The sequence below is a fragment of the Pteropus medius genome, unplaced genomic scaffold (genome assembly GCF_902729225.1).
Source record: "Pteropus medius unplaced genomic scaffold, Ma_sr-lr_union100, whole genome shotgun sequence".
NCBI lineage: Eukaryota > Metazoa > Chordata > Mammalia > Chiroptera > Pteropodidae > Pteropus > Pteropus medius.
The window spans coordinates 141,846-155,634 of record NW_024356249.1 but is presented as its reverse complement, the minus strand read 5'-3'; the positions used below and the strand labels follow the sequence as shown (position 1 = coordinate 155,634).

Below are 13,789 nucleotides of genomic sequence, written 5' to 3'. Positions count from 1 at the left end.
AACACAGTTTGTTGGACTCTGTTTGCATAATTTCTGCTTTAGTAAGTTGGGAGAATGAAGCCTATCACTCTTCGAAAGGCTCTTAGGTACAAATACTAAAATAATAAGAAACAAGCAGTATTAATAATGGAAAGGAAGGATCTATATGACATGTTTCAAAGTAAGTGTTGATATAAAGAAATGATTTCTAGAGTTAGAATTTAAATCTAAATTTAATCCAAGTCATAAGGACTTCTGGTTTCAAAATGAGTTAATATAACGTACAGAATAGAGGGTGAACGAGAGAAAGATTTCCCATAGTTTTGAGCAGGAGTGACTGAGAGTGCTGTGGAGTTCCTGTTAAAAGCTTGGAATTTGGGAGTTCAACTTTGCTGTCTGCAGATGAGTGGAGAAAAACAGTAGTCATGTGAACTTCTGGATACTGTGACTAAAGTCTTCACAGCCATGGAATTTTTCTAGCTTTCTTCAGAGAAAATTCTATGTGAGTTCAGCAATTCAGGTGAGGAATGAGAAGCATCTCTAGTTTCTATTTCCTGGACTATCACAGAACCTTTGTCATAGTCATTGGGTGCTGTAATATCAGAGGCTATGGTACCATGATGGAGTAAATTAGTGGATAAGCAGAAGGATGATACGTTGGGTGAGTATAAGGATTTGATGGGTAATTAATGGACATTAGGGCTATAGATAGGTTATGTGGATGACTGATGGAATGCATAAATGGGCGGATGAGCATATGAGCAAATGGAGGAATGAGTATTGATGTGATGATGGAGCGTTGGGTAAATGAATGGATCTGTAAATGGCGGTATTGAGAGTTACTGGTATTCTACTTGGCAGATGATAAATGGATAAATTATTCACTTAAAGAGCACCTGAGCATAAATATATCAGAGAGTGGTAATGTTACTGTTTTGTATCAAAATTACATTGAATCTATTCATAAATATTAAAGATTTGAAGAGGCATAGAAAGTTAACACTCTGTGTTGAGGATTTCAGATGACCTTCCTTCTGCCTCTGCCTCCCCCCCTCCCCCCGTAAATCATAACATTCTCTTCATCTTCTTTTTGGGATCTTATTTGAAATCTTAAATCTTTTTATGCAATGTTATTTTTTTAAAAACTTGAATAGTATTATGAGACGTGTGGAGGTGTCCTGCTGTCCTTGCAATGCTCACAGCAGTCTATTAGTCCCTTTGCACGTACCTGGGGAGACTGAAGCACAATGCTCTTATCTTCCGAAAAAGAGATGAGGGCATCCTGGAGCCTAAGGGGATAATTGTTGTGTTTTGTTTTCCACAGGATTTGGATGCAGGCCTATTCATGCTCACTAGAATAAGGGCATGAGTAATAAAAGTCAGGTTTGGACTTGAGGAGGATATCCTAAAACCTCAGAATACTGGCTTCAGTGACTTTTTAAGAGTGACCTTAGGCTTCAGTGGATTGTTGTGGGCTGAGGAGGATGGAGAGAATAGCTTACCAAGGAAGAAAAGGGCAGCATAAGAGGACTAGGAGTGGTGACAGCAATTAACACTCTAATGCACAGAGCTCCTGGGGGGAATCCATCAGCTCCACATTGCTAATTCAGCCACTGCTGCACTTCATTAGGTTTGTCTCTGAGCCAACTGGGGGCACCTGTGAACTTCCTCCCAGCAGTTTCCCTCAGTGTTCAGCTCTTAGTGTCCCAGGTGAGTGCTTAGCCCAGGAGCCAAGGAGTCTGAGACGCTTCATCTCCATGGTCTGTCGCTTTGTTGGAAAGTAGCACTCTTTAGAAACCAACTTAAACCTAGGCGGAAGTAGACATGGACATTTTGTCTGCCACTGATCAGTATTTGAGAGCTCTAATAGAGGTATCAGCAGAGGGTGGGTTTCTAGAGGGGCAGAAACAGGACTGATCTGATTTGTTGTGGACTTTGGATCAGAGATATGACTCACGAATGTTGAAATGTCACCCTAAATAGTATGGTAAATGTGGTAAAATAAAATAATTCTGCTTTCCAGAAGCTGGATGATTAATTAGATTTTATTCTATAGGACTCTCAATTCCAAACTTAGTACTGGCAGAGAGAAAGAGAAAGAGTGAGGTGAAGGGAATGGAGAGAAGCAAATAATTAATAATTAAAAATTGGAGTTCCTGTGGTTGATTTCTGCATTTTGGGTGGGGTGGGGTGGGGTGGAATACACTTAGGAAACAAGCCAAGATCTGTAAAACAGTCAGTTAGGTATTGATATTTTTGAACATGTAGTAGAAGTTAGAAGTATATTACATTTCCAGAAAAGATAAATTGTCAGTCGCTTTAAAATATCTTTTCTCAATTATTTTTCCTAAGAGTATGTATTAAAAATATTTGTTTGTTTGTTTGTTTTTTTCCAGTGAGAGAACTTTGAAATGTATGATGGTTAAATGAGTTGTTCAAAGCCATAGACACTCGGATTGTGAGCTGGGGCTAGAATTGAGGTCTCTCGACTCTCATTTCAGGGTTGGGTCCTCTAGAATGGGCTGTAGGGGTTGCACTGTGGAGAAATATAAACTGAGGGAATTATACTGTAGAAGAATATTTTAGTCTTACTTGTAGGGGACAAGAGATACAAAGCAGGTGAGTCTGGATTTCCTTGCCTGGATTTTCACATATATTTTCAGCTGAAGATGTTCTCAAATAGTAGGAGATTGTAATAATAGGAAAAATAATTGTAGTTGAATTTATAGAGGTAGAATAAGGTAAAAATAACGTTGAATTTGTTACAGTTTACATCAATTTTTAGAATATGAAAATATAACAGTTTCCCTAGAATTGATGGACGAATGCGCTTTATTTAAAAAATGAATATAATGATCGATTAAAATTTAACTTTTAAGTAGGTGTAAAATGTGTTTTTTGGAAAATCTGAATACCTATTTTTTGTTTTTATTTTTGTTATAGTGATGAAAATATTTCAGTACTGTTATTTTCTGTAACTAATAATTACTGGATACTAGGAGAACGGTATGGAGGGACTTTTAACTGGAGTCTAAGAAAGGTAATACTTTAAATGAAAACAGTTGGTCTTTGCAGTCCATATCTAACTTTTCTTGCAATTTCAGTGTCATTCACATAGAAGCTCTCAGTGTTCTCTTCTTGCTTGGCCTATGTTTAAGGTTCAGTGTAACCTGATAGACTAGTTCACAACAAGATTAGATACTTCACATTCTAAAACTCTCATCTCTATTTCATTTTTAATCATTTCATAAAAAGTACCATGTTTAACATAAAATTAATAGATTTCAGACATTCGTGACAGTGCCTTGAACAGATATTTTTTCATGGACTATTTCAATGACATCTATCATATTTTATCACGTATTGTGTTCTATTAGTTATTGCCACAGTAATTATTCTATATCCACCATAGTTTATAAAACATAAACATGAGGAATTCTTTTCTTCATGGTACTCATGTCCAAGTGGTGAACCACAGGGGTATATCATTTTTCATTATAATGTTCTGAGTAGGCAGCATTGACTATTTTTGAGTAGACAAGGAAAGCTCAAAACATACATAGAGAGGTGTGGCTTGAAATTTGCTGAGTATTAGCATGCTATGACACAAAGGATGTAAAGTAGCAATAATTAATTAAATTTTATTTAAGGTGTACAACATGATTTTATTTACATTTACATAGTGAAATGATTACTATAGTCAGTTAACATATTCTTTCATGCAGTTCATTTTTCATGAAGAGCACTTAAAATAAACTCTTAGTAAATTTACATTATTAAAGACAGTATTATTATAGTCATCATGCTGTACATGGATCTCTAGACTTACTCCTAAATAACCACAACTTTGTACAGTTTGACCAACATCTCCTCATTTCCAACACCTCCTCACCCTTACTAACCACCTTTCTACTCTGTTTCTCTGTATTTGACATTTTAGATTCCACATATATTGAGAACATGAAGTTGTTTTTTTTTTCTGAGTCTGGCTTATTTAACTTAGCATAATGTCCTCCAAGTTCACCCTTGTTGTTGCATATGGCAGGATATCTTTTTTTTAAGTCTGAAAAATATTCCATTTTATGTATATATAGCACAATTTCTTTATCCATTCTTCTGCAGACAATTTATTTCCGTATCTTGGCTATTGTGAATAATGCTGCAGTGAACATGAGAGTGCAGATATCTTTTTTAGGTACCGATTTCATTTCCTTTGGGTATATCAGAAGTGGGATTGCTGGATCATATGGTAGTTCCATTTTTAATTTTTTGAGGGATCTCTAGAATGTTTTCCATAGTGGCTGTACCAATTTACATTCCTATCAACAGTGCATAAGGGTTCCCTTTTCTCTACGATCTTGCCATTGCTTGTTATCTTGTATTTTATTTTATTTTTGACAGTAACCTTTCTAACAGGTGTGAGGTGACATCTCATTAGAGTTTTGATTTGCATTTCTCTTATGATCAGTAACTTTGAGATATATTTTCATATACCCGTTAGCCATTCGTATGTCTTCTTTGGAAAAAAATGTTTATTCAGAACTTTTGCCAATTTTTAAAATTGGGTCATTTATTGATTTTGCTGTTGAGTTGTATGACTATTCATGTGTTTTGGAGAGTAATCCTTTATGAGCTGTATGGCTGCAAATATTTTCTCCTAATCTCTGGGTTGACTTTCCATTTTATTGATTGTTTCCTTTGCTGTGCAGAAGCTTTTTAGTTTGATATATTCTCACTTGTTTATTTTTGCTTTTGTCACCAGAGCTTTTAGTGTCAATATTCAGAAATTTATTACCAATGCTATTATCAAGGAGGCTTGCCCTATATTTTCTTCTGTGAAATTTCAGGTCATACATGTATGTCTTTTGAGGGTTGTGTTTGCGAATGTGTATGTGTGTGTCTGGGGGGGGGCGGTCTATAAGTCTGTTTCATTCTTTCGCATGTGGATATCCAGTTTTTCTTACACCATTTATTGAAAAGGCTGTCCTTTCCCCATTGCGTATTCTTGGAGCCCTTGTCAAAAATTAGTTGGCTATATGTTTGAGTTTATTTCTGGGCTCCCTATTGATTCATTGATCTATGTGTATGTTTTTATGCCAGTACCATACTGTTTTGATCACTATAGCTTTGTAATATTTTGAAATCAGGAATTGTTATGCCTTCTTCTTTCTCAAGATTTCTTTGTCTATTTAGGGTATCTTGGGTTGCCATATAAATTTTAGAATAGTTTTTCTATTTCTGTATAAAATACCATTTGATTTTTGATAGAGATTACATCGGATCTTTGGATTGCTTTCTGTAATGTGGATTTTTTAACAATATTAATTCTTCCAAAACATGAACATGGAAGATCTTTCCATTTATTTGTGTGTTTTTCAGTTTACTTCATCAATATTTTGTAGTTTTCAGTGTACAGATCTTTTATTTGCTTGGTTAAATTTATTCTTAAGTATTTTGTTCTTTTTCGTATTATTGTAAATGGGATTGTTTCTTTGAGTTCCTTTTCGGATAGATTGTTGTTGGTGTAAAAAATGTCAATGATTTTTGTAAGTTGATTTTCATCCTGGAACTTTATTGAACCTAGATATAGTTCTGTTTTGATGAAGTAGTTAGGGTTTTCTTTGTATAGGACCCTGTCGTCTGCAAAAATATAACTTTACTTCTTCCTTTCTGATTAGGGTGCTTTTTTTTTTCTTGTCTGTTTACTCTTGGTAATACATCTAGTACTATATTGAGTAGAAATGATGAGAATGGGAAACCTTGCCATGTTAATTATTTTAGATGAGAAGCTTTTAGTTTTCTGGGGAGAGAAGGCACAGGAAGTGCCCACTCACTTGTTCAGTCTCACGGAGGACGACTAATTACCTGCCCTGTTTTCTCCCAGATTAGAAGCTTGACCCTCAGGGAGCAGCTAGGAAAGTTGTGCTGTCAGCCCCTTCCAGGGAGGAGTAAATTGGAGCTGTAGAGTTTTGCTTGCTCCCTCTGTACTGAGCCCAGAGGAATAGCTGCTGGAAACGCTTGTGTGTCTCTTTGAAACTGCCTCTTTGGGGACTCTTGAATACTGAACCCCACTGGATCTCAGAGCTGTTGACTTGGAAGCCAATACCTCAGGTCACAGCCATAAAAGTTGGGTTGCCGGATGTTTGTTCCTAGCCCTTAGATCCTCAGGGAGAAGCTAGGTTCCCTCCCAATTGTAAGGCATTGTGCTAGTGGTGGTGTTTGTAGCACGAATGTGTCTCAGCTTCTTCTACCTGTTTTAATGTGGCTATTTTCTCAACATCCAGTGTTTAGGAGTCTCTCAACTAGTTTCTGGATTTCTGTTACAGGGAGTTGATCTGTGTGTAAGTGGTTATGCAGTGCATCCATAAGAGGAGGGAACATCAGGAGACTCTTAGTCTGCCAATTTGCTGACATCCTTTCTTAGATTTGATTTTCTATTAAAGGAGCATTAGGTACCTGACAAAAATGTATAGTAGCCAGAGTTGTAATAAATACTGAACAGAGAACACGGGAGAAAGAGCTAATTAGGGCTGACTCTTAACTGTGGTCATTGTTCAACATTGGTTTCCAGGCAAGTAGGTGTTTTCTCAGACCGATCATGATTAAAGAAAAGCAAAGTGAGGAGTAATGATGGGAGTATGATGGCACATCGGGAAAGGAGAAACTGTCAAAGGAGAGATCAGGTTTTGGGAAGACATTGGGAAAGAGGTTTATAAAAGCGTATGTCTCCGAATCATGACTAGGAAGGGCATTTCTGGTATGATTTGTTTTGTTTTGTCCTTTAAGAGGTAGGGGAGTTAAGTATAGGAAGTCTTCACTTTTCTGCTCAGAGACCCTAACTTGACCCCTGTAGGGTTCTGGAATGAGAAAAGCAGCTCAATCCTACCTGCTGCCTATATCTCTGACTTTCAGTTATTTTGAACATTGAAGAAAAGGAAAGTCAGTGAATAGGCAGACATGAAGACACAATAAGATTGAGTTGGTGCTTCAAATATATTTTTAAAATTAAACCATTTCTGTTTAATGTTCAAAATGTTATAACATACTAGAACTACTAAAAAGCACTTCCCAAGCAAAAGAAAACAAAAGAGACACTCGATTCGAATGTGCTACATGAATTCATACCCCCTTCTCTGCCTTGAACGATAAAGAGTACTTAAACATTTGCTTTTCTTTCTCGTATCAAGTTGTCTTTGCCCTTTTTTAGTCTATATACAAAGGGTAGATATTAATAGTGGTAGTTGTAAAAATAATAAAAATAAAAAGAACAACATACAATTACAATTACAATCCCCTTCTCCATCTCATCTCATTAAAGGAAGACGAGACCAGAGCTATGAAAACACCAAAAGGATGAAAGGCCCTCAAATTCCCATCCATCCTGAAGCCCTCAGGTTCATTAAAGGTGGCTTCCAATTATTTATGTCTGAAATTTTGGATGATGTCTGAGAGAAAATCACATTTGATATCTTATCTACCCCAAGGTAGAGATCATGTTAGTACTAATATTCATGCTGCTATGTACTACTACCAGTAACAATCCACAAATACTTTCCTCATACGTTATTTACATTCGGGCTTAAACATACTTGTGAGTTGTAAAATACTATCCTGTTTCATATGTTAAAATTTGTCTCTAAACCAAAATCACATAACTGCTAAATAAAATAAGTTTTTAAACTTGCTTCTCTGATTTGAGATCTTTCCACATGGCTTTCCCTCTTCCCATTTTTTTTTTTTTTCGTAATAGATTCGTCCATTTCATTATGATAGGTCAGCCTGACATATTTAAGATAGCTTTTTTTTTTTTAAAAAAACTTTCTACTCAGGTTTTTCTTCATTGTTTTTCTTCTTTCCCACCATTGTCACCCACCAAGCTCTCCATGCCCCAAAATCTGAAGTAAGTTGGTAAAAATGTAAAACTCCTAAAATTGAATTGCATTATCTCCAGGCTTGTCCTTATCAAGGTGCTGGCCTGTCTCTGATGCAGAATATATATAATGTACATTGGGATAAAGCCTGTGATGATGGGCCATATCATCTGAAACATCTGGCTAAGGCCGGCCAGTTGTATATGGTAGGTATTGATAAAAAATTATTTTTATGGTTCTTTGATTCAACAGCTTCTGTTATTTCTGACTCTCTCTGCAGATTAATAATCCTTACATTTTTTAAATGGGAACAGATAACCAGACGTGGGCAAAAGAGTTTATTCTCCTCGGCCTGTCCAGTGACTGGGACACTCAGGTCCCTCTCTTTGTTTTATTCTCCATCACATACCTGGTGACAGTGCTGGGAAACTTCCTCATTGTTCTTCTGATCAGACTGGACAGCCGGCTCCACACTCCCATGTATTTCTTTCTCACCAACCTCTCCGTCGTTGATGTCTCTTATGCCACAAGCATCGTCCCTCAGATGCTGGTGCACCTTCTTGCAGAACATAAAGTAATCCCATACGTGAGCTGTGCATCCCAGTTATTTTTCTCCTTGGCTTTAGGTGGGATTGAGTTTGTTCTACTGGCAGTGATGGCCTATGACCGCTATGTGGCTGTGTGTGACCCTCTGCGATATTTGGTCATCATGCATGGAGGGCTCCGTGCTAGGTTGGCCATCACATCCTGGGTCAGTGGCTCTATCAACTCTCTCGTGCATACTACCATCACCTTTCAGCTGCCCATGTGCACAAACAAGTTTATTGATCACATATCATGTGAAATCCTAGCTGTGGTCAGACTAGCCTGTGTGGACACCTCTTCCAGTGAGGCCACAATCATGGTTTCTAGCATTGTCCTGCTGATGACACCTTTCTGTTTGGTTCTCTTGTCGTATATCAGGATCATCACCACCATTGTAAAGATTCAGTCCACAGAAGGAAGAAAGAAAGCCTTCCACACCTGTGCCTCTCACCTCACAGTGGTTGTCCTGTGCTACGGCATGGCCATTTTCACTTACATCCAGCCCCACTCCGGCCCCTCTGTCCTTCAGGAGAAGCTGATCTCTCTCTTTTATGCCATTTTGACACCCATGCTGAACCCTATGATTTACAGTCTAAGGAATAAGGAGGTGAAGGGGGCCTGGCAGAAACTGTTAGGGAAATTATCTGGATTAACGTCAAAACTGGCAACTTGATGAATCATGAATGTCATTAAGAGAAAAGAGCTTTGCCTGTGTGTTCTCCCACCCAACTCAGATATGACAGTCATCAACTGCATTGCCCTGGCAACCAGGAAGGAGATGAGTACCCAAACAAGTACTGATTGTGTGGGTTAGGGGGCTGAGGAGTTGGATTGGAGTATAAGAGTTGATTCTGTCAAGCCATGCGCAGGTGCTTCACATAGACTATTTAGACTTAGATATACAAAGTCTTGGGAGACTCAGAGATATAGAGACTTGGGGAGAGACCCAGAGATACAGAGACTCAGAGGGGGAGACTCAGAGATAGAGAGACTTGGAGGGGAAGACTCAGAGATATAGAGACCCAGATGGAGACTCAGAAATATACTCAGAGATAAAAAGATTTGGAGAGAGATACTCAGAGATAAAGAGACTCAGAGAAATAGACTCAAGAGCAAAAGACTGAGAAATGTGAGATTCAAGAGGGAGATATTCAGAGATAGAGACTCAGAAGGGAGAGACTCAGAGATAGAAACTTGGAGAGGGAGACCCAGAGATACAGAGACTTGGGGAGAGTCTCAGAGATATCCATCCAACCCACCAACCTGTCCCACTCATCCCACCCGTACATCCCTCCTATCCAGTCCCTCCCATACAGTCCATTGCTAAAGGTCTTATTTTTCTTAGCTCCAAGCCAGGCAAGACCTTTCTCTTGAGCCCTAAACATATATGCCTGGTTGCTTGCTTTATACCCTCACTTATATCACATGAATCTCATTCTTAACATAGTTTAAAAAAAAAGAACTATTGTTCTTGCTTCTTCTCGCATGGACAAGGCACACAGGCAGAAGTCTCCCCCACTCCTATGGAGGGGAAGAGAAGAATGCCCTGGGCTTCTACATGCTCATTGTACTGTGCTTAACACCCTCCGTTGTGTTTTTTCACACAGGGTGGTTTTACTTTTATTAACAATTCTGAGTATTGAAAATCCCTAAGTCCAAACCAAGGCTCTGGGAGGTTGTCTTCCTTAAAGTGAAAGGAACAGTGAAGATTTTAAGAACGTTCCAGAATGTGGAGAGCAGCCCAGTAGTTAGTGGCTTCTGTCTAGGGACTGGCATAAAAAGTCTTCCTGCCCACACTCAGATTAGAGGATGTACACTGAATGTCCCAGTGGTCCCCTGAGTCACCTGGCCTGGGAGCTATTGCTCAAAGGAATGTCGAGATGGGTGAATCGAAATGAGGAAGTTGAGATGTAATCACATCTTCATGCTCATGAAATGGATGACAGTTCTTACCATTTGAAGGTGGTATCACTGAAGACTCAGTTGTAATCCCCCCTTCCCCAAGAAATTAAAGTTTGGCAAGTTTCTTCTCATGCCCCAGGGACAAGGAAACAAAACTTTCATTGGCAAAGTTGAAATATAGGTTAGAATGTTCAGTGCAGAAGTGACCAGATAGGGGGAGGGAAAATAAAAGAAATCTAATAAACAAAACATAATTGGCCCCTTGAGATATCATCACTAAAGTTAAAGAAAGTTGCCTTTTCCAACTGCACTTGCTTCAAATTACACAACTTTCCCCACCCTGCACAGGATGGCCTCCTCCGCTCTCCAAAGGTGAGTCTGGCATTTTTCAGTCTGTCTTCAACACTTATTTAGGCACATGGATTATGAAACCAAGTCCTGTAATCCATGGCTTCTTCCTGTATTCTTTAAGCCCAAGATTATGGTGGTTTGATTAGCTGTCCTCTAGCAGAGATTTGTCCTGAGAAATATGTTCTGGCTACTCAAATTAGGAAGCCAGAACTGTTCAAGTGTTTTAAGGGTTCCCCACTTGTGATGGGCCCGGGCCTACTACCAGGTCTGTAGTCTCGATCTCTGCTTTTCACTGACTCCTGGAAATACGGGTCAGGGGTCAGGTCTGTACTGATGGACATTTTCTTTGCAGATGCCAAGAGAAAGATAACTCTCAGCGACTAGTTTATTTCTCTCCATATAGAATTTCTGTTTAGGGAAAAGTATTTAAAGTAACATCCTTGTCTGAAATGCTTCCCAGGATTGCATATCGAGGGCTGAGTGGGAATATAATGTAGCTTCTCTAGGTCCCAGCATCCACACTTGCATGCCGAATAGGTTACTTAGCTAGTGCATGTTTTTCAAAGTCTTACACTTCCACACTAAACACCCTGTTTATTTCCATTTGTATATTACAAGTTTACTTCCATTTGTATATTAATCATTTTTGTTATTTTTATTAATGCTAGGTAACTGTGTACATCTCTGGGAAAGGGATTATTTATGTATTATCTTCATTTTACAGATGTGAAAACTGATGTAGTAGGATTTTAGGAGAATATGTGCTTTTCTATAAAGCATCAGTCCAGTGGAAAGGGTCTTTCAAAATGAAAATAAGATGTTTGAGCTGCATAAAGATGATCCAAGGGCACAGCCTATTGTTGGTTATGATAAATGCAGATATTCTACTTGAAATTAAAATTTGTGTCATCTACTCCTGTGACCAGTTCTAGCTTGATGTTCATTCTCTAAGTACTCTGGGCAAAGAAGAGAAAACCTGATAGCTGCAAAGGGCTAGAAAGGACTGAGCAGGGAGGAGGGGAGACAGGCCCATGGGAGGCAGTGCGATCCCGGAGCCCTATCTTCTGCTCCAGCTCAGTCTGTGCTATCTGCTCTGCTTCCTTTCTGCTCTCTGTGCATCCTACTTGGTCATCTTTTCTTCATCTAGTATATGTCTCTTCTCAAAACTATTCTAAAAGCTTATTGTAGAGGAATATGGGTTTATGATCATTTCCACTGTGCTTTGGCAATACAGAGATGATTCTGGTGAAGTATTTGCTCCTCTTTACAAAGCAGATTATAATAAAGGGGCTGAAGAACAGAAATTAAGCTGGTGTGAAAATAATTCAGTAATGCCAAATATATGTCCACTAGCTATGTGTGTCTGAGTCTTTTATTTTTTTGTGGGGAATTTTAGGTTTTTCAGTAGTGTAACTGAAAAAAATTTGTAAAGATTCGTATGTATGTTGGAGGGGTGTGTCCTGAATTTGGACCTCTCTGTCCAAATTTTCTGAGGATCCGTTGATTTTTCTTGTAAGTGTATTTTATCAGTGTTTCCACCATGATAGAATCAAATTCTAGAAAATCTCACTGTAAGGAAGGACTAAACATACCACTCCAGGACTGAGTTCCAGGATAAATAAAATATTGGAAGCCCTCATGTATAAAATATTAGATAACTAGCAATATGTAAATTGATTAAATGTTGATAAAATGGCATTTATAAAAGCTTATTTCAATTTTCTTTTCCATTGTTTCCATTTCTTCCTCTTTTTTTTTTTTTTTCATTTTTATTGCCTCGGCTTCTTTATTGTACCCTTTTTACTTTGTCTTCCTTTCTGGTTTCCTTTTCCCTAACTATTCATTCTCTCTCTAACATTTTACTTTTTTCCACAGATAGCTTACCAGTAACCTCTCCCATTTATTTTTATTTACATTTCAGTATCCTCTCCTTTTCTCATTTACCCATTTTGCATATCTTTCTCTTTCAGATATTTGTCTGTCTACATCTACTAGTTATTTATTTAAATTTGGGCTAGTTTTCTTTATTTTCTTTTTGAGAAAGACATTTTTTGAATATATATCACCAGTCTGGGAAGCCTTTTTCTTTTAAATTGATGTGAAATTCACATAACTCAAAATTAACTATTTTATAGTATACAGTTCAGTGGCATTTAGTTCATGCACAGTGTTTTGGTTTTATGCATGTGACTATACAGCTAAGTAGATATGAAAAGAAGTCTGAGAACAGCTTGGGCATGAGTGTGTTCGTGTATGGGATCCCAAGGGACACTGTGGAAAGCATTCCTATGACTGGAAAGAACTGGTTCTCAGCTCCACCTTCGTAATGACTTTGGCTTCAGTACATGGCCACTCAGAGTTTACCTCTGCCTTTCATATGATTGCCAAGTGACCTGGAAACAGCCTCCTTTTTATGTTAGTGGGATAGTGACTATTTACACAAACGGTGGGGAGTGTGTTGGCACTATTTATAAGCACTCAGCGCTATAGAGAATAGACTTCTAGTTCCCCTGGGGAGACAGCTCAGAAGGGACAAATCTTTCCCACCAGATAAGACTCATCCCCACAAGTCCAGGATCCTCTATCAGGCCTCATCTTTTACCTGTTAAGGATGTTCTTTTGGCTACACAAACATGTCCTCAGGTTCACATCTTCTTTTGAAAGTTGGTTTTTAAATGTTAAGCACTTGATATATCCATTTCTGATATTAGAGCATTTTCATGTTCTTATTGTCCATAATCAGAGCCCTTCATTTATTCTTAGAGGAAGGAGAATGGACTTCTTGCCATGGAGCCCCCCATAAGCTGTCATATTCGTCACCCAGAAACAAAGAAATGTGATCACCTTTTCAAGTTTATAGAAGAGGCCAGTTAACCACATCCTGCAACAAGACAGTCTCTAGAGGGCGACATGTGCTGTATTCCTCCTCCTCATCATGTTGGCGATGTGGCTTAGAGGCCACTCTTGAACTTCACAGGTGAGTGGGAGGGGCCTACTCTGGTCCACCATGGGTCCAAAGTGAATGAGACTGAAGTGCGGAGGAACTCAGTCCTCTTGGTAAGTCTCCTGGTTTTTTGTTTGATGAATCTGCAGCCTTTCAA

At 38.4% G+C, this 13,789-nt stretch overlaps 2 protein-coding genes across 8 annotated transcripts in view; both read left to right on the top strand.

Moving 5' to 3' along the window:
- Window positions 1–494: 494 nt before the first annotated feature.
- On the top strand, window positions 495–9,198 carry LOC120601080 (olfactory receptor-like protein OLF3). Of its 2 annotated transcripts, none has more exons than XM_039860709.1 (3): window positions 495–640; window positions 2,923–3,019; window positions 8,131–9,198. In XM_039860709.1, the coding sequence occupies exon 3, from the start codon at window positions 8,155–8,157 to the stop codon at window positions 9,106–9,108; it is 954 nt and encodes a 317-aa protein (XP_039716643.1). In that variant the 5' UTR covers window positions 495–640; window positions 2,923–3,019; window positions 8,131–8,154; the 3' UTR covers window positions 9,109–9,198. The 2 variants fall into 2 exon arrangements, with proteins under 2 accessions (XP_039716643.1, XP_039716644.1); XM_039860710.1 differs by lacking the exon at window positions 2,923–3,019 and adding an exon at window positions 1,610–1,689.
- A 4,435-nt stretch (window positions 9,199–13,633) lies between these two features.
- The window catches only part of LOC120601086 (olfactory receptor 2A14), an 88,279-nt gene continuing 88,123 nt past the window's right edge, over window positions 13,634–13,789 (top strand). For 5 of the 6 annotated variants that reach the window (XM_039860727.1, XM_039860726.1, XM_039860717.1 and 2 more), the window contains exon 1: window positions 13,634–13,665. The gene's annotated coding sequence lies outside the window, so the exon portion shown is untranslated. The remainder of the gene's footprint in view (window positions 13,666–13,789) is intronic. The other variant, XM_039860724.1, reaches the window with a different exon arrangement.

Bases quoted from the DNA above. Each gene is read 5' to 3' on its own strand.
- LOC120601080 (XM_039860709.1), top strand. From the start codon at position 8,155: ATGGGAACAGATAACCAGACGTGGGCAAAAGAGTTTATTCTCCTCGGC.